This window comes from Trachurus japonicus, chromosome 10 (genome assembly GCF_045865225.1).
Source record: "Trachurus japonicus isolate A0001 chromosome 10, Traja_1.0".
Taxonomy (NCBI): Eukaryota; Metazoa; Chordata; class Actinopteri; order Carangiformes; family Carangidae; genus Trachurus; species Trachurus japonicus.
The window spans coordinates 18,636,429-18,663,679 of NC_140916.1; the positions used below are offsets into that span (position 1 = coordinate 18,636,429).

General features: G+C 42.9%; 1 protein-coding gene across 3 annotated transcripts in view; it reads left to right on the top strand.

Moving 5' to 3' along the window:
- kcnip1a (Kv channel interacting protein 1 a) overlaps window positions 1–27,251 on the top strand; it is a 40,971-nt gene that overhangs the window by 1,630 nt on the left and 12,090 nt on the right. The window contains exon 1 of one of the 3 annotated variants that reach the window (XM_085789775.1): window positions 14,152–14,786. The exons of 1 other annotated variant lie outside the window; for it this stretch is intronic. In XM_085789775.1, coding sequence (XP_085645901.1) covers window positions 14,729–14,786 — 58 coding nt within the window. In that variant the 5' untranslated portion in view covers window positions 14,152–14,728. Of the gene's footprint in view, window positions 1–14,151; window positions 14,787–25,748; window positions 25,991–27,251 lie in introns of those variants that run through there. One more of the 3 variants, XM_085789774.1, reaches the window with a different exon arrangement.

Consider the following 27,251-nt stretch of genomic DNA (forward strand, 5'->3'; position numbering starts at 1 on the left):
ACTTGCACACAAATGTTTGTAGATGGCGCAAGCATTCAGCCACAGTGGGTAGAATTGCCTTCAAGGTCTCTCTCTCTCTCTCTCTCTCTCACACACACATACACACACACACGTGCGTGCGCACACACACACATCATGAAGGAGCTGCTGCTGAGGTTTGGTTGCGTAACAAATTACTTCTTGGAAGAAAAACTCACATCGCCAAAAGACGAAGCAGCAGTAAACGTGAACATAAAATCTCCCACTGTCACACACGGAGGAACAAACACATATTTACCCCACATAGACACACACACACACGTATGTATATGTATGGTATAAAATGCCGCCATTAACACCCACTCAGACAACAAGGAAATTAGATGCTGGAACATGAGATCTGGGTTTGCATTGAATCACACACCCAGACACACACTGTACACATCCAACCTACACACACACACACACACACACACACACACACACACACACACACCGACTGGTCTACAGTACATTGACTCCTTTTCAGCTCCGTTGGGGGTAAGAGCTACATCTGCAACAACATCATATTAGACAACGGCCATAAAAGCACACATACTGTACACACATAGTACACATACACACACACACACTGAAATTAAAGGCTACTTAAAGGACCATTACAATGTTGTAGTTTAATGGATTGTGTTTACAACCTGCTGCTTGTCAGTGTGGGATATTGGTGTTTTAATTGGGCCTGAAGAGAAGCTGCCCTGTGCTCTCTTTGTCCAAATTGAAGAACACTAAGGGTGGAAATAGCCAATAGCCTCACATTTTGTTCTGGTGCTGTAGTTTAGTAGCAAATATTGAATATGCAAACCCCTCTGAGCTAACATCTCACTTCCGTTTCCACTGAGTGCTTGGCCCATTTGAAACGACCTTCGGATGCTGTCTGAATCAGAAACTGGATAGTTCTGAATCCATTTGCAGTGAATGGTTCTAATGTAGTTTTACTTGACTTTATGTTTTTTGAATGCTTAATGGTGTCTAATTCTTGAATATTTTTGCTTTAGTAAAGATCAGTTTTCTAATGAAGATCGAATGATGAGAAGGCTGCTTCGCTAATGTGTCTATGAAAGTGAGGAGAGTGCAGGAGCTTGTTAAAGGATTTAAAGTGATCTAAACCGAACCCCGCTCTTAATGAGATACTCCAGTGGTTTGGTGAAGCAGGTCCACTGGGACTTTGTGAAACAGATGGTTAAAATGAATACGCTGACTATAGGCTATAGTCACACCCCCCAAACCTTAGATCCCACTCTCCCCATCATGCAATTTTTTACCACATTTCAAAACATGCTCTTCCACACCCACGTCTTTCAAGCTTCACACTCCTACAGGCTCTCCATCCCATGTAAATTGATTCCCACAGGGAAACATCTTCAGGATTTCAGTGTAAATCTTTCTTTTACTCTAAATCTGAAAAATAACTACTACTGCAAATCCCACTACTGCTGCTGCTTCTGCTACCATTCCTCTTCTGCAAAATTCAGTAGTTGTGCTTTCTTCTTAATACTGACAGAACATACTGTAGATGTGACTCTCTTTAGGAGCTGCAGGCAAAAAAATACTAAAGTCATAGCATGATGAATGGACTCATGCAAAGGTCAAACTACAACTGTTAAATATGAACCTTCACTTCAGGATTCATGTTTGATTAATTGTGAGTAAGTGCAATATGTCATTTAGTGTCAGTGTTAAAGGGATAGTTCACCTAAAATTCAAATTTCACTCATTATCTACTCACCCTCATGTTGACTAAGTTACGGGGGGGTCCGCGCAGCAGTATTTGTCCATATAATGGTTGTGAATGGGGCTCACTTTTCTTCGGCCAAAAAGACACACCAAAAAACATCCAAATACCTCCATACTGCTCGTCTGTAATGTCCCTCTTGTATTGAAGCCCCGACATGAGAAATTGTTCCGCCGTACTGACACAGGAAGAGCAGTGAACTGAGACACTGGGAGCTTCCGCTACAAACAAGCTTAAAATATAGACTTATTTAATTTTTTTCGGACCAGTTTCTCATGTCGGGGCTTCAATACAAGAGGGACATTACAGACGAGCACTATGGAGGTATTTGGATGTTTTTTGGTGTGTCTTTTCGGACAAAGAAAAGTGAGCACCATTCACAACCATTATATGGACAAATACTGCTGCGCGGACCCCCCCCGTAACTCCGAGAAGGCACGGAGGACTCAGAAAAGCCAGCCCTTAGTCGACATGAGGGTGAGTACATAATGAGTGAAATTTGAATTTTGGGTGAACTATCCCTTTAAGGGGTGATCCATCCAAACATTCATCCACTCACTACACAGCCACTATACTTCTTCTTCACTAAGTTCACTGATACTAGAAGTCAGGTAGGTCCAGTAGCCAAAGGGCCTGGCTATGTGTTTCACTGTAATTTTACCTTTAACACTCATTTTAAGACTTGCAGTGATAAATTGTGGAGAAAGAATCGTTTCGCTGCTTCTCCCTCAGGAGCAACAGCAGCTTGAAACCAGGTTCTGCACTGCTGCTGAAGCAGAAACTACTGAGAGAAAACACAAATATCAGAGAGCAGCATTGACCTCTGCTGGTCACACTGAGAAAATACAAGTTACCAAGATTTACAAAAAAACTAATCCTATGCACTGTCATATTGTGATTTATGTTTAGATCAGTCACAGGCAGTAAAGCTCATTGAAAAGTTGAAGATTTGTACTTGATTGTGATCTCATCCGATAGAGTTTCCTCTTTGAAATTCACTGCACATGTTTTTTATTCTGTTAGTGGAAAAAAATTTGACAGAAAAAAAAAGATTAAAGTCAGGGATAAAATAAAATATACTCTACTTCAAATCTTTCTTCTACATCTCAGGCGAGCGGAAGATACACTCACTTCAAAAGTCTCTTTTCTGCAGTCAAACTTTTTAACCGAATCATAAAGGAACCACAGGGACCTGCCAAAATAGGTCAGGTTTTTTTTAAAACCTAATTCCAGAAATGAAGCTATATTTTAACCATAAGCACTGAATGGAAAACTGCTCATCAAGAACCAAGGAATTCAGAGACTTGGCAGATCCTTCAACAGCATAAATCCTGTATAAGATCGAATAAAACGACTGTCGTAACTACTATACTACTAACTAAAAATATGCATGACTGTAAGTATAAAAAGACAGAAGATATTAAATGGACAAATATAATCAGAATGGACCTTTACATCTTAGATATGGTGATTTTTTTTACCATACTGTTATATTGGGAGTAAATACCATTTATTTGTTATTTTTTCTCTCCTCTTTTCTCAGATCAGATTACATTTCACTTTAAAAGAAAAGACAACACTGAAAATCTCTTGATTGCTCTGGATGATGCTTCTTGTGTCATTGTAGTCTCATTTTTCTGACCTGTTGTCTGTTAATGTATTGAAGCCAAAATATCATAAAACACAAAAAATAGTAACTTAGTTTTTTTTCTTTTTTTTCTTCTTTGGCTTAAGTTGTTTTCCAGTTCACAGAAATCCCAGGCTGAACATTTCACGCCTCTCTCCAGCTCTGGTTGTGTATTTTAGCTGCAGGCTGATTACAGTAAATCCCTTTCATCGCTTTGTTTTTCTCTTCGCTCAGCTCTGACTGTCTGTCACTTCCTCCATTGCTTCAGCATTGAACTTCTCCTCAGCTTCCTGTCATCTCCCTGTAAACCCTGTGAACCAAACATCCTGTCAAGACAAGCCAAGCTGCAAACAGCCTGCACAATTTCACTTATCCCTTCTGTGCAGCAGCCTGCCTCATGGTGCTCGGTACATTAATCCAACCTGCCCGGATGAAGAAACAGTGCTCTCACTCTGTGGTGGTCTGGGCACAGGTCATGGCACCTGATGTTAGCTATCAGCAAACACAACCCTGTTTGGCTCAGAGTCTGTAGCAAAACACAGAAAATACAATAAGGGGTGGGCCTGGAGCTTCTCAAATCTGAATCCAGCTCATGACCTCTGTTGCTGCCTGTTTTAATGAAGCAGCGATGTCTTCAAAAATTAACATGGTAAACTGGTTTACATCCGTGCCTAGAGGATTTATGGTAATCTCAGACAAAGAGAAACAACTTTCCTGGATGAACACAAACTTTTAATGTGCTGACTCCTCTCTGTCTTCAAAGCGCTCGTCTGTTGGGAGTAGGAGGAACATGCAATGTTAATCATCCTTCTCCTCCTTCCTGTCTGTTTACCGCCTTGACTGAAAAAGCGCATTTTAGAAAGGAAAGACAAACAGGAAGTTTTTGTTCATTAATAACAATGGGCAACAACAAATGACTCTGCTGTCCTAAATTTAAATTTCTCATAATTTAACAAGATTTAATTTAATCTTGAGAGTCACTTATGTTTTTTTTCTTCAAATTTTTGACTCCCAGTCCCACTGTTTTGTGCATCTTCTCCTCAGATTTGTTTTTCTCAGATTGCACAGAAGAGGGCGTCAGATTACTCCTTTCTTATTTCTCACCACCGCTGTAACCACGCTGTCAGAGCAGATCAGAGCACAGGTGAAGTTCAGTCTGAACCAGATGAAGCTTTAAATATTCAGAGTCTCAAAGTGCTTGCTGATGAAGCGGCTCTTCCTCTGATGGCTGATGAACGATGACGGACACTGACGCAGGTTCGCTGGCACCGGCCATGAGGATTCAGATCTGAGGTGTTCCTCAGAAGTGTTTAATGAAATATTCAGCAGCTCCATTTTTTTAATACCACCCCCAATCAGGTATTCACTTCATTCTGCACCCATCCCTTGTGCTTTCAGTCAGGGGGACTTAGCTGCACTTCTGTATTCCAAGAGGAGCTGTGGGGAAAGTAGGGTGGATGAGTAAATGACAACAGAGAGCAGGGAAGAAAGAAAAATGAGAGGCTGGAAGAACGTGTATTGGCACATGCCTGCCAATGTGAGGGAGCAGCACATGTGTGTCTTTGTGCACATGTGCTTTGATGTGGATATTAGTTTGTTCCCAGAGTGCGACACCTGTGAGTGAGCTGCTGCTGCTGCTCCTTGATGCCAAAAAAGCTGTCATATCACTTTTAATGTGCCATAGGGGACGGGGTGCACTTTTCATACAAAATGTAATGCGTAATAACAGTCAGCATTTTAAGTCAGTTTAAGAGTTACAGCAATAGAGTTAGTGAAGCTGTATCCCAAAGCTGCACATCATTAACACCTCCCTCACTCTCATCTCAGAGAAGGGAAGAAAAGGGAGACAAGACAGTCAATAGGAGTGTTTGTATTCAGTTCACACAAACCACTGGGGTAGGTAGGTAGAGGAAGAGGAGAGCTGCAGTTAACAGAAATGTAAATTGAATTTTCATTTGCACTTTTGAAGAAGCAAACACCCTGGTGTGTCGTGTGCGTTATAAATGTCTGTATCCAGGAATGGTAGTGGAGGGTGACAGGGCTCCAGTACAACAGCACCCACAGGCAAGGTGAAGCTGTCTGTAAAACATTTATGGAGGAAAAAATAGTGAATATAACAGCGACGCTTACATTTCAATAGATAAACAGCTTGGTGTTAGTATGATTCCTACTGTGTGACGTTCTCTAAATTCACCTCGAGCCAACAGGATTTTAAAGAGCTCTGCGAAATGTGTCGTCTGTGTATCGGACCAAAGGGAGTAGGCCAGATGGTGGCCGCAAAGGGGAGTTTTTTGCATTTTGACAGGTGACATAGAGTATGTGGGCGGTGTACAGTGGTGAATCTTTCCCAGAGATTCACTGATTCACTGACCTTGAGGCAGGTTGTCATGGAGAGAAAGCTCAAGACAGCACAGATTCCCCCTCACAGGTTCCTGTTCTTTCAAATATAAAACTATTACCGCTGATGGGTATGTTACAGCTTGGCACCAACACCACTCTTGTTTCAAGTTCATTTAATTGACTATTATGAAAAGCAGGTTTTCTCTCTCTGCATAGTTTTGATTTGATTTGTTCAGATTTGTATGTATCTGTCTGAGATTTCTGCCTCCACTTTAATATGGTAAATGTACATGGAATTTTATTTTTGGCTCAGTAATGAAAAATTAGTTAATGGGATGAAGTGTTTACAAAAAAATGGAAACTGCTGGCTCATGTCTACGTATATGCCTCCACTAACAAAGCCAAGTTGCATGAAATATCCTCTCACAGTTTCCCCTTCCTGAGTACAGCACTGAATAATGGCCACAAGTGTTTTTGCAGAACATTATGGTGTCTCGGTTAAGCTGACCTTTGACCATTTAGTTATTAAATTTCATCCTGACAGACATTTTGAGTTAAATTGTGTCATGTTTAGTGTATGAATTTGTGAGTTATGTCCATAAATGTGTTTTGTGAGGTCACAGTATGCCAGAGGCAGTGAAATTCCGCGTTCCCGTTATATTGCATTCACAACAATTTAAGATCACAATGGCCTTTGATAACTGACCACTTAAATCAACGAAGTTTATCCTTGAGTCTGGACATTGGTGCCAAATTTTAAAAAGCTACCTCAAACTTTACTGAGATAGTGCATCCACAAGAATGGGCTGAGAGGATATACAGGACAACCCGAAAACAATATCAGTCTGGCTCTGGCTGAGGCATTATTATTATGAGATATTCTGGAGGGATGGATGGGATCACCCAGGACTTATCTTGTGAATCTTTTGTTTTGAAGATTTCTTCAGCAGCCTGTCGAAATAATTCAGTGAAAACAGTTGAGGCGTCCAATGTTAGCAAACAAGGACTAGGTAATGGCTAATTCAGCCATCTCTGTTTTCCAAATGCAGGCTAAAAAAAGTGGGTAAGTTGTAGCAAATTCATGACATTTGTTCTTATTAGTAAAATGTGCATTTAGTCCTATGTATTCCAAAATACTGGTTGGTTTCCTCTAAATGTCAGTGTAAGGCCAAAATGACCAAATCGTGTAGCAGTCGTTTATTTTTCCCTTCCCATTAATCATTTCATGATGCTTCACATTTATCTGGAAAGCCTTTGGGGGTAACAAAGCTGAGTTGAAATTTGGTCTACCTCAAACTGGGGCAGTAAAATGTTTCACAGTGATTCTTCACTCAACACTCTTCACTAAATTGTCAAATAGGATAGAATATCAATCACAGGGGCCAAATACTTCTTTACTTCTATAGGCTACTTGTTATGTAGCTACAGTAATACACAAACTCTAAATAAACTTTTGAATGCAGGTCTTGAAATAAGGTAGGCTACCTTTAGCCTACTTAAGTACGGTAGCTAAAGGTTGTGCTAATTTGCTAATTAGTAAAGGCTAGTTGTGCTACCTTTAAACTAGCTAATTTCATAGAGACCTCACTATACTTTTCATAAAATTATTTTCATGATAATTTGATTTATTTGATTAATGCATTTATCTTCTAGTCAAATTAAACTGTCTAAATTTGAGCGGGAAAAAACATATAGTCCGATTTTTTGTTTATTTCTTTGGCCGCCAGGGGGCAGCGGGGGGCGACCGCCATTCCGAAGGACCGCCATTCCGACTGTCTGCCAGTCCGAAAATTCCCGAAGGTCCGTCATTTCGAACTTCCCGAGGGGCCGCCGTTCCGAATGTGTTTTATTTTGAAAATTGACCGGATTCTCTCGTGGTTTGACTTCCTGCCCGGCTTGACACGACGCGCCGCGGGGACAGCCCCCGACCGGCCCCTCCCCCTCCCCCTCCGCCTCCAAAGTTTCACCCAGGTGCGAGTCTGATGCATTACATCTATGGTCTGATGCAGCCGCGGCACTCCTGCTGAAAATAAATGTCCTTGCTCTGTGCTTTGGTTAGGTTTAGGCAATGTAGAAAGGAGTTGGTTAAGTTTAGTAAAAAGGTTAGGTAGAGACCAATAAAATAGCAGTTAATATGTATCTCCCCCGGGAGTCGAACCCTGATCCACCGCGTCAAAAGCAGATGCTCTGACCACTACGCTACCACCGAAATTAGGCTTGTTTACTCCGTGCCGTAAACCATTCAAGATTTTTTCAGGTTCGTAATGGCACCCTTTCTTTCAGGTTCGTAATGGCACCCTTTTCCCATAAATAATTAAGGGTCGGCATTCCGACAAATTAAAGTAAACGTTCGGAGTGGCGGCCCTTCGGAATGGCACCCTGGAACCGGGGGCAGCGAGGAAAAAGCTACGCTACAGTGTAGCAACCAACTTTGACGTCACCGTAAGTCGCAATGGGGAATTTCTAACTTAATGTTATTCATGCATCCTCCACATATGGAGCAGTGTTATCATTCACTTGGAGCCGTGCGAGCACCTGGTAAGTGCATGTTCACATTTAAACTTTGTTTTTGATGGAAAGTAGGTGTTTCTTTAGCTACCAAAGTGCTCCACTAAGCTCACCAGGTAGCTCCGTCACCTGGTTCTCAGTTAAAAACTCTGGCAAAATAGCTACCTACTAAAAACAAATGCCCGCTGGAAACAACCAGCCTATGTGACCCATTGTTAAATCGTATAGATACAGTAGTCAGTCAATTTAAAATCAAATTAATTTTAGAAGATGAAACCATTTTTCAGTCATACTTGTTGTTATTTGTTGCTAATGAATTTTAACAGTTGACTTTTCTATCAGGTCTTTGGTTTAAAGACACAGGGACATTGTATAATGTGACCTCCATCCTTTAGTTACAGTTGCTTAGCTACAGTTATAATTTGGGTGTAATCTCCCTTCAGAATGACAGGAAGTATCATACCCCTCTCCATCTAAAGGCAAAATGATTTTGGTTGTGTTTACTGAGTTGCTGCACGCTGATTGCAGTCAGGCCTTGTTGCACAGCTTGGTGGTCTGTCGTCTGTGTGGATGCAAGTGACACATTTGGCTTTGTTAGAGGAAAACCAACGTGTGATTGACTCCTAACAGCAGGAATTGTCTGATCTCAGGGTTGTTACACCTCATTCCCATGTCTGTCAGGATGGCTGAGCCTGTCCCCTCCAGTCCTCCCTGCAGTAAATCAATCTGTTTGTTTCTGATGACTCAGACAACATGAAGCCCATTGGAGCCAGTCAGTGGCCAGGTGGAGTTTTCACTCCTTGTTCCTCATCTCTTTCCTCTCCTCCCGTTGTGCTCTCTCCCTCTGTTTGGTCCCACCATCCTGTTTACTGTCATTCTCTACTCCCTCACTCCCTCCTCACCTTATCTCCCTCCATCTTTCCTGCCCTCACATTCTCTGCTTTCATTCTGCTTCTCCACACCTTCTCTCTTTCCCTCCCTAACCTCCTCCCATCTATCATGGACTGCAAATTCTCCACTCTTATTTGTCTCGCTCTCTCCTACTCCCTTCTTACAGCCCCCACCCCACCCCCTCATCTCATTTCTTTCGCCCTCACCTTCTTTCGTTCCCTCCCAATGCTCTGCTCTCATTGCCCCCTCTCCTGTCTCCCCTCCTCCGTGTGGTCATCACTATGACAGATTCCATCCAGCCTTCGTCTGATAAGACCGGGCAGCAACTAACCAGCCAATTTATTATTCACTCCCCGCTCGCCACATTTTCTGCTGCTTGTCAACACCTTCGTTTTCTTCTGTCAAACGCTTTTCTACCTTTCAACCCCACAGCCTGATCCCCATATTTTTTTCTTTTCTCTGCCCTGCATTCATTCATTGAGACAGCCATCTCAATCTAGTAAAAGGTCTGTTGTGTAATGGTTAATAAATGATGAGAAAGACATGGGCTGGCACTCTGAATGATCCACAGCGACCCGGACAGGACCGAGTAGCAGCACAGATGATGTCAGGCGTAATGTCTTGGAAGAGTTTGGCAGTCGGCCTAATGTGATGAACCTGTTGCCATGAGTGCTATTGCACTGCAACTGCGCTATTTTGGTTTCCCAGTTTAAATGAGGGAAATTATTCAAAAGTGGTGATTTTCAGCGTATCTGGACATACTATGTGGTTTACTGTGAGTATCCTAAAAACAAGGTTTACTCGTCCGTGCTGATCTGTAACATTTAAAGGGATAGTTCAACATTTTGAGAAAATTGGCCCATTGCCATATTCCCTATAGTTTTAGCAGTAGGTTTGTTACCTTTAATTGTGCAAGCTATTTTTAGAGCGGCCGTCAGAGCTGCGAGCTGCTTAGAGCTACGCTACGGTGACTAATGAGATTTCTTGGTTTCCCTCATCAAACTCATCAAATACACAGTCCAACAACTCCAAAATGCTCTGGTGGACAAGTTGTGACCTGCACATTCACCACGCTATGAGATAATAACAGAACGTTGCGAGAAGGAGTTGTTTTCGAGGCAAATCCAGAGACTGCTTGTCGAAAAACTGCCCCTGACAGGAACACGCATCAGCTGTTTTGCATGAATTTACCTCGAAAACAACTCCGTTATTATCTTATAGCGTGGTTAATGTGCAGGTCACAACTTGTCCACAAGAGGGTTTTTGAGTTGTTGGATTGTGTATTTGATGAGTTTGATGAGGGAAACCAAGAAATCCCATGAGCCTCCGTAGCTCTGAGCAGCTTGCAGCTCTGCTCGGCCGCTCTAAAAATACAGTAGCTTGCACTAACAATTAAAGGGATAGTTCAACATTTTGGCAAATTGGCCCATTGCCATAATTGCTATAGTCATAGCAGTAGGTTCGTTACCTTTAATTGTAGGTGTAAGCTATTTTTAGTACAGCGGAGCGCAGCAGCTGGCTGCTCAGAGCTACGCTATGGAGGCTAACGGAATTTCTTGGTTTCCCTCATTAAACTCATCAAATACAAAATCCCAAAACTCCACAGCGCTTTTGTAGACAAGTTGTGACCTGCACAACCACCACGCTATGAGATAATGACGGAACGATATGAAACGGAGCCGTTTTCGAGGTAAATTCATACAAAACCGCTGATGCGCGTTGCGTTCAGGGACAGTTTTTCAGCAAGCAGTCTCCGTATTTACCCTGTATTTACCTCGAAAACGGCTCCGTTTCGTATCGTTCCGTCATTATCTCATAGCGTGGTGGTTGTGCAGGTCACAACTTGTCTACAAAAGCGCTGTGGAGTTTTTGCATGTTGAATTTGATGAGTTTAATGAGGGAAACCAAGAAATTCCGTTAGCCTCCATAGCGTAGCTCTGAGCAGCCAGCTGCTGCGCTCCGCCGTACTGAAAATAGCTTACACCTACAATTAAAGGTAATGAACCTACTGCTATGACTATAGCGATTATGGCAATGGGCCAATTTGCCAAAATGTTGAACTATCCCTTTAAAGGTAACGAACCTACTGCTACGACTATAGGGAGTATGGCAATAGGCCAATTTGCCAAAATGTTGAACTATCCCTTTAATTCTATGAATGTGTACAAATGTGTACTTAACAGTAGGGGTAAAGAGGGAGTGAGATAAGCTAAGACGCTACCAATAAATGCTAAGCTGCCAAATCAGCGTATATGAGGAATCAGAACTAATGACAACAAATTGAACCATCTAAGCAAAAAGTCTCTGGACCTGTTTTGAATGTGAATGTCCTCCTTGATCTTTTTCCTCACCCATCTAACTCCCGGTCGATGACTGTGACCCCTTCGCAATCAGCGGTATGACCCGTGTTGGTCTGTTGATCACAGACAGCCGATGTCGTCTTTCGTTTCTGAGGTTTTTCACTTTCTGATGCAGGATGTTTTCCATTCTTACCAATGTTGTGCCCTCTACTGTCATTACACCTAAGTACCCCCTGTTTTTCCAGTGTACAAGCAGATCCCACTCGTCATTATGTGCAGTATTAAGTTGCAGACTTACTGTAGGTCATGCTGACACCTCGGCAATTGTAAATTCCACACATACAAGGGAAAAATCTTTCGGAGAAACAGCAGGAATTATTCATTACTGCAGGAGCTTTGTGCTCTTCGAGTGTCTTCTGGGATCTGGGATGTGTGGATGCCAACAACTCCTCCAGTTTAAATGACAAAATATGAAATTTGTCCAAGACTTCTTGAACAAGACTGAGAATGCTATGTTTGCAGTTTGGCAAGGTAAAATGGGGCCGTTGTTATCTTCATGGTTACACTAATAATCATTTATGCTTAGAATGACTGTAGAAATGGATAACGACCCTATAGTTTTGACTCTCAGGCTTAGGGTCCAATGTTTTGTTTTGGACAGTCTTGCGGATCATCCTTGATAGATGGTGTTAGCCCAGTTGTCAAGGAACTATGAACGTTTGCCTCCATTTTTCCAGACCACTTCTTTTCTGAAGACTTTTTTTGTCCATACTGAGAGTGAGATTAATTCTTGCGCTCACGAGCTGGAGCGTTCAATCATGTTTCAAGGTCTTCCTTGGCAGATTGTTGCACCATTGGTGTGTCAACTTCTCTCAAAGAGGAGAGCGAACCTTATATCTCTGCTATTCCTCTATTTTCAATTGCATTCTGTTTGTTGTTTTCTGTTCTCCTCAAATCAATCCCTTTAGTGCTGTTTGAAAACTTGGTATTTACAAAAATGTCAGCTTTGCAGAGAACGATCAAAACAGTCTTGTTTTCATCTTTTCCACTGTGGCTTTTCTGGGTTTATCCAGTGGATTTTTCAAAGCGTCTGGTAAACCAACGGCTCTCTCTCTCTGTCTCCACTGTGAGACGTTTGTGTAACCCCTCCACTCAAGTTAAACATCATCACTACACCAAATCACGCTCCCTTATCTCGGCTATTCAGCCCGAGCTTTCTGAATTTAATCAGTGTCTGTGCGTGTGTGTGTGTGTAACTGTGTGTACTTAAAGACCTGTTTCTTCCTGCTGATATATTGCCACTCTCACTTGGTGTAACAGTGAGTGTTTGTGTATGTGCAGTAATTGTGTGTAGTTGTGTGTGGGTGCATTTGTTAGTATTTGATTCTGATTAGAAACTGCTGTCAGATCTGTCTCTTTCTGCAGAGCAAAGGAGAACGAGGAGGTGTGTGTTGGAGCGAGCTCTTGCATATTCAAAAAAAAGAAAAAAATCGCTCACACACACACACTCCTGCCCTGCAATGCTGCTTTTTCTCACTTTCTTTGTCTGTCTCCCCGTCTCAGCATCTCGTCTCCATTTTCCTTCTCTTCTTCTCTCTTCACCTCCATCTCTTACACCTCCTTCGCTCCTCTCGCTTGTTTCTGCTCCACATTGATTCTCAGCATGCAAGCTCTACTGCAGCCAGTAGCTTTTAATGAATGCCATGGCCTAATGGCTTTATCATTGGCCTTGATGGCCTCAGCTCAGCCACAGCGATGGCTCGGCTGTAAATTGTTTTCTTAACTAAGGCCACGTGAAGAATTTCAATAAGGGCCGTAGTCAATAGTGTCAGAGCAGCGTGCCAATCTCAACAGCGGGGTGTTACACGGAGGGCGGTGAGGGGTTAAGCGTGATTGACACAGGAGTACAAGTGTGAGGCGGACTGCGTCATTCCCCCCAGGTTGTATTGTTCTAGTGGTTGTGTGTGTGTGTGTGTGTGTGTGTGTGTGTGTGTGGCCGGTTTGTGTTTGTGTGTGTAGTGGATGGATTCATCAACAGACTGGAGAGCAAAAGCCCGTCTGATGGAGCGTGTTGATGACATACGCGAGGCGCCGTAACTGCAAATGTAGTGGTGTCAGATGTACGGGGCTTTGTCTCGACGACCCACCTGCTAGCAGAGCAATTACACACACACACACGCTCACACACAAACACACTGTCAGACCAGTGCATGTAGAGATAAAGCAGCAACTACACTCTCCACTGTGAGACTGTTTGCCTGCTGAATAGCAAGGGGGGGGGGGCAGTCTAGTCGTCCCTTATCTCCCCTCACCTCTTGTACTCTTCATCTCCTCTCTCCCCCATCACTTTACCTCCCCTGCTGTTTGTGAATCTTCCTAATTTGTCTCCGTCTCTTCTTTCATCTCCTCCTCCCCCTCTCCTCTTTTTCCATATCATCATTCTCTCATCCCCTTTCCCTCCTCTTCTCGCCCTCCCTTGAGTTACGCCGTCCTCTCCACATATACACAACTGCCCCCGCTCTCCGTCTCCCCTCTCTCTCTCTCTCTGTCTCTCTTTCTCTTTCTATCTCTCTCTTCCCCCCCCCCCCTCTCTCTCTGTCTCTGTCTCTTCCTGCGCAACAGTGTGCAATCCCTATTTCCCCCACGAGACAGACAAAGAGACAGAGCGACAGAGACGAATGAGAGGGAAAGAGGGAGCCGGGAAAGCAGAGAGACATACATAAAGAGGCACCGAGGAATTGATGGAATGACAGGCTGGTGGCAGGGGACATACTGAGAGAGAGAGAGAGAGAGAGGAAAGAGAGAGAAAGAGACAGAGAGAGAGAGAGTGGAAAGAAGGAGAGGAGGAGGGAGCATGTGCGCGGTAGAGAGAGATAGAAGGGATGCAGCTTCAGTGACAGCGTAGACAAAGGTAGCTTCAGAGTGCGTGTGCGCCCTCTTTTTCATTCACACTCTCTCTCATACACACATACTCTCTCTCTCTCGCTCTCTCTCTCCCACTCACTCACACAGACAGAGACCCACACACACACACACACACACACACACACACACATACACACGCCCTCGAGCAGAGGCAGCAGAGCCGTGAGGGTGTGAGGCAGCATGAGAAGTGATATCTGTACTTCCACCCCTACATCTGTCTGATGGAGTAACTTAATTACAACATACATACCTGCTATACACACACACACACACACACACACACACCTTGATCTCAGGCGGGAGGACACACACACACTCACTCACACACACTTGCAAGCTCACACAATCTGTCTGTGGCCACAAGTCAACATGGGTCTTGTGATGGGAACCTTTTCCATGCAATCCAAGCAGGTCAACTACCGCAAAGGTAAGAATTTTTTTATGTTGTTGTTATTTTTGTTTGTTTAGCTCCATCAAATGCCTCAAGATTTGAGTGTGTATTTGTGTATTCGTGTGTGTGCTTTTGTTTTTTTTAATATGAGCACGTGCTTGTGGCTGTCACATTAGAGCGGCACCTGTCATGTTCTGCGTTGTGTGTAATGATAGAGTCTTGTATGTTTGCTCTCAGAGTCATAAATATTGCACAAGAAGTGCATTATGGGAGTGAGCTGAACCTATATGGAGCGGCGGAGTAAAGTTGGCAAAAAAAAAAGCCATTCATTATTGGTTTATGATGCAACTCTGTGCACTGTTTGAACTCTGGATTTAGGAATATTTGTCCTTGTGTGTGTGTATGCAGCTGTGCCATTGGGTTTGTCTATAAAAGGTGATGGTATTTACCCCTGCACCCCTGCTCTCCACACCAACCTGCTTCCTGTCTGCCCTGCTACTGTTTGACAGGAGGAAACTGGCACTGACACTGACACACAATACAAGCATGCTAATGTGTTTGTGAGGCTGTACACATGATTTAGTGTGTCCATGGAAATAGAAATGCACACAATTCACAGCTAAAATGTAGGAGTGTGTAATAATGTGGTTGAGTGCATTTTGTGTGTGTGTGTGTGTGTGTGTGTGTTTGGTGTGGTGGCGGTGGCTGTAAATCAGTGTGGTGTAATCTGTCAGCCTTTGGCCATGGTCTGTCCTGGGTCTGCTGACCTCAAACCTGATGATTATCACCAGCAGACACAGAGCGGCATCACACACAGTCAAGAGACAGAAAACAGCAGCCTGGTCATGTTTCACTTCGCTGTCACATGTAGGAGGAGGAGAGGGAGGAAAGAAATCTCACAGAAATCCCTAATTGGACGATTAACCAGAGTGAGATCATGTGAAACAGACTGCCTGTTACATATGCTGTGACAAAAAAACAGTGGAGGCGATGTAAGTGATGTAAAATACGTGCTGTGAATGTTTTATAATTCCCCCCGGAGCTGTATATATTGCCTGTGTTATACATGTCAAACATTACAGTCGGACCACACAGAGTATTTGAGCGAGCTGTAAAAACACTTCAGAGACCGCTGTAAATGGTTTTTCTGAAATACGGCATATATAGGCTAGCACCCTGCGTGGGTTGTTTACTTTAATTTCCAACCTGCTCCTCATTTCATTGCATGGCAACAGCTCTCAGCAGATACTTCAGATCTGTGCTGAATACATACTTGAGGCAGATTTTCAAGGTGGATGTTTTGTGCAGCGTGAAATGTGAAAGATAACTGAAACAGAGAAAGAATAATAATAATGATAATTTAAAAAAAACATGCAGAAGGAAGGCAACAATGCTTATTAAGCAAGTGTATTGTATTTTTGGCCATTTCGTGTGGGAAAGCTCCCCCTCTAGTTAGAGTAACCTCTAAATAGCAGCCGCTTTGAAGTTTGCACTGTTAGGATGTGAAGGGGAAGCAATAGATGAGTAAAAGTGGGGGAGAAAAAAAATTGAGAAAAGTTGAGAGGAGGAGAGGTTGCTCCTCAGGGGGCTGCAGTGTGAGCGTGAGTGAGTGTGTGTCTCAACATCTGCTGCAGCGTTGTAAAAAAAGAGTGGCCTAATGAAAGCGGGGCAGGATTTATTTTGCATGGAAGGTCGATCCCAACTCGATATGAGCCAACCGGCTGAGGAGGACCCAAAGTTTGTCAGGATAAATCTGTTATCCCAGGATGGATACTGACTTTTTTCAAGGCAGAGTTGTGGTCTTGAGACAAGACTCATGAATCTGATGACTCTAAATTAAATCAATTCAGTTTCCTACTGTAGAAAAAACAAGCCCACAGGTCGACTCTGCGGCCTCTAGTTACATTTTATTGATGTATTATAAAGAGTGATAAAGTCATAATAAGTCAGCAATAGACCGATGGATGTTTAATTCCTGTGCCCTTGCATTTTATGCTGTCAACGTCTTTATTACTGTAACCATGGCAACAAAGACCTTTAGAATGTATTTCCACCCCAAACCTACAGTAATAGCCCCAATCTTTTCCTAAACCCGACTGAGTCGTTTTTCTGGCTGAACTTAGCCAACACTGTTTATTGTTGTAACTGTCCTGTCTAATGTTTATTATTATAACCTGACACCTGGCCCTGTACAGTCGGAGCACCGTGTCAGGAGACAGGGCGGCATGGGTTGTATCAAAGGGTTGGAACAAACGACCTGTGTGGTTGTTCAGGTTGGAGAACAGGCAGTCAATCGGCTCTCATATTTTTTGCTAAACTAGATGTGTTTGGACTGTGGCCTGTTTGTTAGTTAAAGGGACATTGTGTAACTTCTCCTGTTATCTATTCACGAAAATTGATTATTTCGTTCAAAAGTACGTTTTTCATTCATCAGTAATCCCCCCCATCAACAAACTGAAGTGTTCCGGTAAGCTCTGAATTTGCCGTTCATAGGTCATTCATATATACATGGAGCGGGTAAGCTCGGTGCTGGCTGCCATGTCGTGTCGCCATGTTTTTACGTTCAGTGGCAGCATGACGCTAGGAAACCATGGAAACTCAGCTGTCGGCTCAGGTCGAGGTGGCGACAAACCAGATGTCATTTTAGCCACAGAAGTCGAGAGAAAGCCGGTAAAATGTGGGTCAGGTAAACAATACCACATCGCCATGACAACATATTGTCACGTGTATTGTTTTGCCTCGTGCTGACGGACCACTTGTTCACATAGAGGCTTGTTTTGTGAGCAGCATGAAAAATGCGATAGAGCTGCTTGCAATATACAACCGCAACGCTAGATGGGAGTAATTCCTACACAATGTACCTTTAAGACTAGCAGACTGCAAGATGTTACAGTGAAAGCGACCATTACAGTAAGTCACTGTATGCACACTCCGACAACTTATATTCAAGCAACCAACCGTTAACCCTCCCTGACATTGCTGCGATGCTGACAGTTAGCGATATATGGCAAATTATCAGGATTTTTGTAGCCAGTCACCATTGAAAACATACAAAGCCATGAAGCTACATACACGTTGAGGAGAATAAAAGCCAAAGTTGGTGAAGTCGGAGCCTTTTAGCGGCTCATTTCCAGTATCGGCTCCACGATCAGACTGGAAAAGAAATTCAGCCCCATGGCTTCTCTGCTGGGACTGGCAGCACGAATGACACTGATGGAGAAAGTAAAAAGTTAAAAGAAACTTAATGGATGTTTCTACAGCCCATTGGCTAACTGAGATTTGTTACGCCAGAGCCCATGACCAAACCCCATTGTATCTTTCTCCTTTGTCGGGTCCCTTTTTCCTGAAAAAATGTCTCTTTAGTGGAGGAATTTCTGGAAGGTGCTTTTTTTTAGGTGCTGCCATCTCATGTGTGGCTAGTTCCTGTGTGTTAATAAATGTGGGGCGGACCAGTGATCCTAACAGGTACATGTACACATCTCTGTAACAAAGAACAGAGCTTGGATTACAGCACACAGAGGAGGCAGCGTGTCTTTGTTCTGTGCCAAGGATGCCATTACTCCACTATATCTTTATATAGAAAATAGTTATTTACTGTCATGTTATAATTTTAAAATCTAATTTCCATTTCCTTTTACAGCCATGACAAGGAGAAAGTGCTTTATTCTACGAGGTGCTGGTCCTAAATGGCAAACATTTTCTTAGAATGACAGATATACAGTGTATACCATATTCCAGTCTATAAGCCATATTCATTCATTGCTTGGCGTTGTGTGTAAAGCACTTTAGTACAGAAGCTTTCACTAAATGGACTCCATTTACTGTCCGAATGAGGGCGTTTTATTGCGTCGAATTGAGTGAAATGACTCTGAGAGAGCTGCTACACAAACTAAAGCCGGGGTTTTTGTTTTCAGGACAGTTTATTAAATGAAACCAAACTGCTGCTGTGGCCTACTGTACAGTACATGGAGTCGTGGCTTTTTCATACAGGGCAGTAAAAAGTCCAGATATTGGCCAGTGTCCCAAGCAACACATATGGCCATAGGTTAGTGCTAAGGTATTTATCTATCTCTCTTCACCTGGGGCGAAAAAAAAAAAGAAATTTATCCACTGTCACTGTGCACAAACTACTCTGCTCATATGAAATATTTCCCAGTGGGTATGTTATATACTACAAAACCTGCACCTCGCCGACACATTCATCTCCCTGTCCGTTCGCTCCATTTGTTTTTGCCTCTGTACTCTCTCACTCTGTCAAGTGAATTTTCACTCTCTCTCTCTGTCATGCTCGCTCTCACCTCATTTCACCTCCTCATTTTGTCTTTTATGTGTTTCTCCCTTCAAGATTTTTCTCTTCTACTCCCAGAGCCGCTCTCGTCTTGATCTATGGCTATTCGTCTGCCTTTGCTGTTTATCTCAGGGTTTTCTGTCTCTTTCGCTCTCCCAAACCCTCACATCTCTTTGTGTTCTCTGTTTTTGCACAGAGGATAGCCTTGTCCTACTCTAAGATCAGTCCAACTGTTTGAAGCCTCACTAATCATGTGGAGTCTTAGTTTAGGGGCCGGCAGAGTGAATGTAAATAGATGTCTGTTTGTGCATGTGTGACTGAGTGTGCATGGATCTTCTGGAGAACAAGTGCATTTGGCTCAGCGTTTCCATTTTCCACAGGGCTGAGGAGCGGAGGAGCCCTGTTTCTTTAATAGGCTTTATGGTTTCCACCCCTCTCTCACATCCCCGCACATCAAAAGAAGCGCACCAAAAGGGCCAATTAGGACAGTTTAAGGGCTTTATTAGGCACATGGCAACATGAAAACTGGTATCTGGTTAATCCAATGCCCGAAGCATGTGCATGTTTGTGCGTGACTGAGTATGAGCCTGAAATGATGCAATTGTAATATTACAAGCTCATGTCACATTTCTTTTACACTACGCGGTACATATATTCACTGGAGACATCATTTCTTTTAAAAAAAAATCAGCCCGTCATTTAGAATCCGCTGTCGATGTTTGATCTTTCAGTGTTGCAAATTAAACCCACATTTATGCACTTTATTGAATAAAAAATCTATATACTGTATAAATAAAGATGCTTTATTTGCATAATATTTGCAGGCAACGGCTTTTCTCAGTTCTTCAAAGATAAACAACAGTTTCCATGCAATTTATCTCCGTCGACAGCTCAGCCCAGTGCTTGCCTTCAGGCCTTGTAATATTGGAGCCAATGAGAGAAATGCAGATGATGAATATAGATAGCTACTTAGCTCTGACTATATGGTTTGGCTTGTATGCACAGTTGTGTTAGCGGTGACGCACATCACTTGAGCTAAATTAATGTGACAATCGGAATGAGACTCATGTAGAGTAAACTGTAAATGTTGCCAGTAGGCTATAGCGTTTTACACCTCGATGCACAATGGCGAACTGAAATCTCATTCACAGACATTTGAACTGAAATCAAAATCTTTACTGGACATGAAATACAGGGAGTACAAGTTGCCCATTTGAGCGTACAGTATAGATTCAAGTTTTTCTTATTTATCGAGTAAAACATAAAGAGGCACAAACATATATTTCCTTTTCTGAAAACACCCAAGTAGAAGCAGTCCTTGATTCCAATTTAATTTGACTTCTTTGACTTTTACACGCATGTTTTTTTCACAAGTTGGGTGGTTTTTGCTGCTTTCATCTAAAATTGACAGTTTGAATCTGCATAATCCAACACAGTGGGTGGAGGGTTAACAAACATAACAAATGAATAATTTCTATCTAAATTTATTACACTAATTAAGCCCCGCAGGAACTGTTTCGTGTTTGAGTTTTAAAAAGAGTATTTCTTTTTTAACTTTAAAATGGAGCAGAAGTTTAAAGAGGAACTATGCACCATTTGCACATTAATTGAACAGCTTCAAAATAATTGTGTTGGTTAAATGACTTGTTATGGGGGGAATGGAGGCTCTCGTGTCTTGGTCGAAAACCAGTCTTGCAAGATCAGTGCCTCCAACCCGGTCTCCCACATCTCGTCTCAGGAGAAACATGGACTGCTTTACGACACAAACACGCCTGGTACTGTAATCCATAATCCATAAGCATTCTCACTGGCTTCATTGAAAACAAATGCACATGGCTGGAGGGAAGGGAGGAGGGTTAGTGATGAGTTTTTATGACATTGAAAATATGTACTCCGAAACTGTAGAGGGAGCTCTGCAGAGAAAAAGGGGCCGACTTGCATCGTTCCCATCGTTCCCCTTTAAAAGAAAGTGACAAATCTGCTAATGTTACACGGAACAATCAATTTTTATGTCTTGTTATTCTCAAAAGATAAATAATATATTACTAGCAGGATCACCTGTTGCCTAACACCTCTTCATCCCTCGGTTCGGTTTGTGACCTCTGAGAAATGAAAAGCTGTTACACTGCGCGGAAAAGGACAGAGGCAAGACAAACAGGGTTTTTTATTTACCCTCTAAATAAAAAACCCCTGCTGAATCTGTAAAGAAAAATTGCAAATGGAGGACATTCGTCACTGATATTCACGCATACCCAACACAACGTTTGTGTGCGTATGTGTCTTTCTGTCTCACTCCGCTGCTGCTTCTTGTGTTGCAAAAAATGTTGTTGCAGAACAATCTGACACTGGAAATAACACAGTGAGTGTTGGATTGTCACAATGTGTGTCATCTGACTCCACGGGTGTGTGAGTTATGTGTGCGCTCTTGGTTTTGCTGTAAATAATGCATGATGTATCGCTGTGTCTGTATGAGCATCAGGTCCGTGACTCATGGCTCACAGTTGTGTCATGAACCTGACAGATACTGTAGCTGTCTTCATATCCTCCGGTTGTTCAACAAACAAATACTAAATGTCAGCAAGCGAGTTTTCAGCCAATTCTGCAGTTGATGTACTGATTTTTTTCCATTAGTTAATTAACAGGACTATTTTTCTTTGATTAATTGATTGATTATTTCATCTTAAACATCAGAAAACACATGGAAAAAAAAGTCTTTACAATTTCTTTGATGTTAGCATGGTGCATTAATCTGCTTGTTTGATCCCAAAAATGAGCCTGGAGCCCAAACATTGAGTCAGCTCTTACATGTGATGTAGAAAAGCTTCAAATCGTCCAATAGCAGAGGCTCAAACAGGTTTACAGTTTAAAAATGCAGTTTTGTTAGAAAAATGATGAAAACACACATCAATTGCACTTCTCTCTGAAACACTCTTTATAACAACCATCTGAATCATGAACAGTGTTTTCCTGCTGCTCCGTCCTCCATCAGCATAGTGTGTGTGTGTGTGTGTGTGTGTGTCTGTGTGTATCTTTCTAGAAGCGAGAACGACGGTCAAGCAGAAACCATATCAAACAGGAGGATGACTCTCACTCCTTCACTCAATCTCTCTCCTGCTCCGTCTCTCTTGAGCCTTTTTCATTGATTCCCTCTTTAATCACCCTCCATCGTTCATTCAAACTTTTATCTCCTGCTTCTTCTCCCACTCCTTAATTCCACCGTCTTTCATCATTATTTCTCAATCTCTCCACTTATCTATGTCCATGCTTATCCTCCCTCCATCCCTCTCTTTCTTCTCTTTCCCCGCTGTCCCTGGATGATGATAGATCAATAGCGGAGGCTCTTTTAATTATTCCCTTTTCTCATAATGTGATGAGAGCTGGCGAGAGGCTCAGCATGCGGCCGTCCACTAATAAAGACACAGAGAAATGTCTGTGGAAAGAAGTCATTTGGACAGCGCTGGATATTAGTATTGATTTTGCTAATAGACATGTTCTTCCCTGTCCGGAGCTACGCTGCGCCTGATGAGTAATTGCAAAGCCTTGTGTGCCGACAAGACTGTCATACATGAGTGTGATAGATTCATGGTCTATAGCTGTTAGGATGGATCTATTAGGAGGTAAACAGTGACTCTTTATGGCACAGGCCTGCGGGTTAACACAGAGGTTGGTCTGGATGTGCAGCTTTAGAGGAGCTGAGCTGATTTCCTAAAGCTTCCACCCAGCGTTTTAATCTTAATCAAGATCTTTAGAGTTTAATTTTCCCATGCGCTCGCTGCTCCATTTCTTTTTCTCACTGTCTTTGTCCTTCCATCCTCTTTTCTGAAAATGTTGTGTTTGCATGTCCCACTCGCTCTCTCCTCCATCTTTTCTTTCTTGCGATGCCACTCGCCCACTCTCCTGGCTCTTGTTATCCACTTATTTCTCTTCTCTTTTGCTCTCAGCATCGCACTCTAATCTCCCGCTGGAAGCTTTCCTGGTGTGTTTCCTCCTCCTCCTCCTCTTCTGCTCCTCCGCCTCCTCCTTCTTTTTCTTCTTCTTTCATTGTCAAATACAGTAGGCTATGTTTCCATCTTTGCTGTCACTGCTTTTCCCGTCCTCCTAGCCTCCCACCTCTTCCTACTTTTGTCGGTGTTTTTCTCTTTTCTCTCCTCTGTGTCTTATTTTCAGCTTTCCTTATAAGTGTGACAGGGGTCTTGTAAAACAGTCTGCAAGCCATTCCCTCACATGCCTGCGGGGAAACACTAGGCAATTTGGCAGCAATATTTAACATAGAAGCACAAAAACAAACACACTCTCACTCTGCGACCTCTTGCTCTCTCTCTCTCTGCTCCACAGACAGACTTTGAAATGATTACCAGGAGGAGAAATATTTCTGTCATGGTGTGAAAACAGGTCTGTCAGAGACCGGACGGAGATGGAGAGGGATGGGGATGGGGAATAGAGACTGGGACAAGACTGGAACAGGGTTTGAAACAACAGGCTGATGCTTGCACGCAGGGATTTATAGGTAGAGATGGCAAGATAAAAGAGTATTGGCGTAGGGGCATATGCCTGGAGACAAATTCATAGATAAGAAAATGGAGAGAGATGGATAGATATGGTTTTAGGTCAAAGATGAAGCAGGGAGCAAGTGAATAAATCATTTTGATAGCCTGTAAATTCATATAGGCACAAGCAGTGTGTTATATAGCATAGCAATAGACAGAAAGAGCTGTGTGTGTGTCGCTCCACAGTGCTACATGCTGTTCAGAAGCCACTACAGTCCACAGAGACGTCATCGAATGATCAGCCATTCTTTCTGCTCACGGTTGGAGCATGTGTGTACATATGTGTGCGTCTGTGTGTGTGTGGGTCGGGTGAAAACATGGCTCCCCGCTGCCGTCCATTCTGTTTCTTTCTCACACACACATACAGGAAAAAACACATACAGACACACACACACACATGAGCATTCATAAACACATTTTCACAGAAGCAGATTGTTTTACTCACCAAACTGTATTTTCCATATGGCTTCCTAACAATTCATAATTATTCTCCCTCAGCGGACAGAAAGTGTCTCATAGCTGCAGAATCACTAAATAACACTAACTTGGCAAAAAGAGAGAACTCAACCTTGACATATGCCTCATTTTCATTGTTTTAACATGACTATTTTAATCATTTAGTAGAAAAAAAAGAAGATATGAAACGTCGTCATCCCAACTGTAACTTCAATCGTGGCTGAAAATGACATTGTTACATGTGGCAGCGTGGGCCATCAGCCAGGCCACAGTCTTGCAGCTACAAAGTCAATTTACATATTCAGATTTTACAAACAAACATATACTCACTTCATAAAACATGAACGGTGTAGGGCCTATTAAAAATAAAGTTCAGATTTGTTCTATTTCAACCAGGAGCAGAATTAAAATGCTTCTTTCCCAGTGATACAGTAATGCATCAGTGGCCACTTTATTAGATCTACTGGTCCACAACAGCTCAGCTATCACTTCCACATTTACAGAATCCTTACTGTTAAGTTTTTGTTGACATTGCGTAAATTCAGTTTATTACTGAGCTCATAGTCAAAGCTGAATAGTAACCTCAGTACGTCGTCACCACTAACTCTGTCCTCACTGCTAAAGAGAGGACTCTATCCATGTTTTGTATGTAAATCATGTTGAGCAGCCACCGCACACACCAAACGTAATCATCTGTAGCTGTTTCCCAATTTGTCTCTTTGTGCTTTCATCTTGTAGGTCTGTATACCTTGTTTGTATTGATTGGGCTGTAATTAAAATGTGATTTCATCTGGTGGGTACAGCTTTTTCAGACAAGTGCAGACACACCTCTGCAGTGTTATCTGACACTTTGTCATGATCCCTCATTTTTTACCTTATTAAATATCTTACTCTTCTCATTCCTTACCTCTTTCCGCTTTTTAATCTCTCTCTTTTTTCTTTCATGCTTCAATTTAAGCCTCTTCCTTCCTTCCTTCCTTCCTTCCTTCCTTCCTTCCTTCCTTCCTTCCTTCCTTCCTTCCTTCCTTCCTTCCTTCCCTCCTTCCTTCTTGCCCTGCGAGCCAATCTGTCACCACAGAAACTGTCCTTTATCCCTGTCCGTGCGTATGTGGGTATTATGGGTGAATGAACAGGAATGATGGATGGAGTGAGTGGAGGTGTTGCTGGGTTGAAGTGGCCTTTTCAACAACGAACCGTATAAGGTTGAGGAGGAAGTGATGCTTTTCCTGATTGTTGTCACGTGTGCATGTTTTCCTTTTCGCCCCCGTTTCATATTCACCCGATCAGTCAATATTTGTTACATATCCATCAGAGGAGAACAGATGCATTTAGGTGAGAAAATGTAACAGGGCATGTTTGTTGGGGTTTTTTCCAGAGTGATTCACAGAGTGTTATCATCTACAAATCAATGGGTAGGCTCATATTAATGTATAATTTAGTGAATCAACATCCTGTGAATTCATACTGAATCACTGATGCTCCACTCCGGCGCTTGGCTTGTCGTGAAGGTGGGAGAGATAGAGAGAGAGAAGGAGGGTGGGAGGCTACAACCCCTAATGAAAAACAGGAGAATGGGAGGGAGGGTGATAGAGAGTGGGAAGTGTGTGGGGAGAAAAAGGGGAGAGAGAATGAGAGAGAGAGAGAGAGAGAGAGAAAGAGAGGAGGGGCGCTGTGAGGATGGAGAGAGAGAGAGCATGAAAGGAGGGTTGATAGAAAGAGGGTTTCTGCCGAGAGCAGCCACTGAGAGAGGAGGAGGAGGATGAGGAAAGGGGGCGAGGGAATGTGTGTGTTTGTGTGTTGTGTGTGTGTGCGCGCGTCCTAGCCGTTCCAACACGTGACGAAGAGACTTCAGCATACAGACGCACTTGTTTCCACGACGACGACGGCAAACATGGGGGCCGTGGTGGGTACGCTGACCATGCAGACCAAGCAGAGGAGGCTGTCTAGGGGTGAGGGAATACACACATTAACATAAACACACACACGCATGCACATATGTACATATACTGTACACACACAAGGTAAGGGGAAAATGGTCCCATTATACTTTTACATCCCATTGCACATATAAAAATATTGCAAAACACCAATTTATGCTTTCTCTTTAACACACACACACACATAGAGATAATGGACAGTAAAACTTTTCAGTGTGCTCTTACACAGACGCTCTCTTCAGTATAAATGTAGGCTACAGCTCACATACACAAGCTGCAGAACAAAGATCAACAACTCCTGCTATTTCGGTGAAAATGCAGTGAGAGCAAGAGAGTATATGGACTGTAGCGTGTGTTTGTGTGAGAGAGGGGGAGAGAGAAAGAGGGAGAGCAAGGGAGATAGAGAAAGAGACCAACAGGTGTTCCCAGAGGAAAAAGACAATCTTTTTAAAACAAAGTTTGAGTGCGACAGTCTGTGTATGTGTGTGCACCCATGTGATTTCTGTTGAGCTTATCTTTTTTGACAGAGTCAACCGAGGGAGGAAAGTAAGAGACGGCTTGTTTGACTGTGTCACAGTCTGCGTGTGTGTGTGTGTGTGTGTGTGTGCGTGTGCGCTGCTGGCTCGCTTCAGTATGCGTGTGTTGCTCTGTCTGTCTGTCTGTCTGGCAGTGTGTGCAGACGCGAGCATCGACGCTGGTAAACACACATGTCGAAGGTATTTGTCACTCTGCTCACACACTGCTTTTCCGTCTTGCTGTTACCTTGGAAGCATGGTAGCCATGGCAACAAAAGATGTCAGTTTTGGGGTGGGAGGGGTTGGAGGGGTGTGTGTGTGTGTGTGTGTGTGTGTGTGTGTGTGTGTGTGTGTGTGTGTGTGTGTGTTTGAGGGGGGACTTGATGAGATTTGGGGCATTCCTAAGTAAGTCAAGGCCATGTGAAAGAGAGCAGGGATGAGAGATGCAAACATGCAAATGAATCAGGACGGAGTTTTTCTTTCTGTTTCTTTCTACCTGTTGCCTGCAGTGTTTTACTTCCTCGTTACTCATTCCAATAAAAAAAAAATCCCGTAAACCAAATGTCTATAAATTTAACAAATCCAAACTGGCTGCTCCAGTGAATGAGCACACAGAGCAGGGGCTTGATGCCAGAGTGAAAACATCCCCTATTAATAGTGGAGCAGCCATTTAAACTTATTTGTTGAGGCAGGCTATTATTGGTTTTTCAGAGCAAATTAGACCATACAGGACATTTTCCAAGTGAGTGCATATGGCT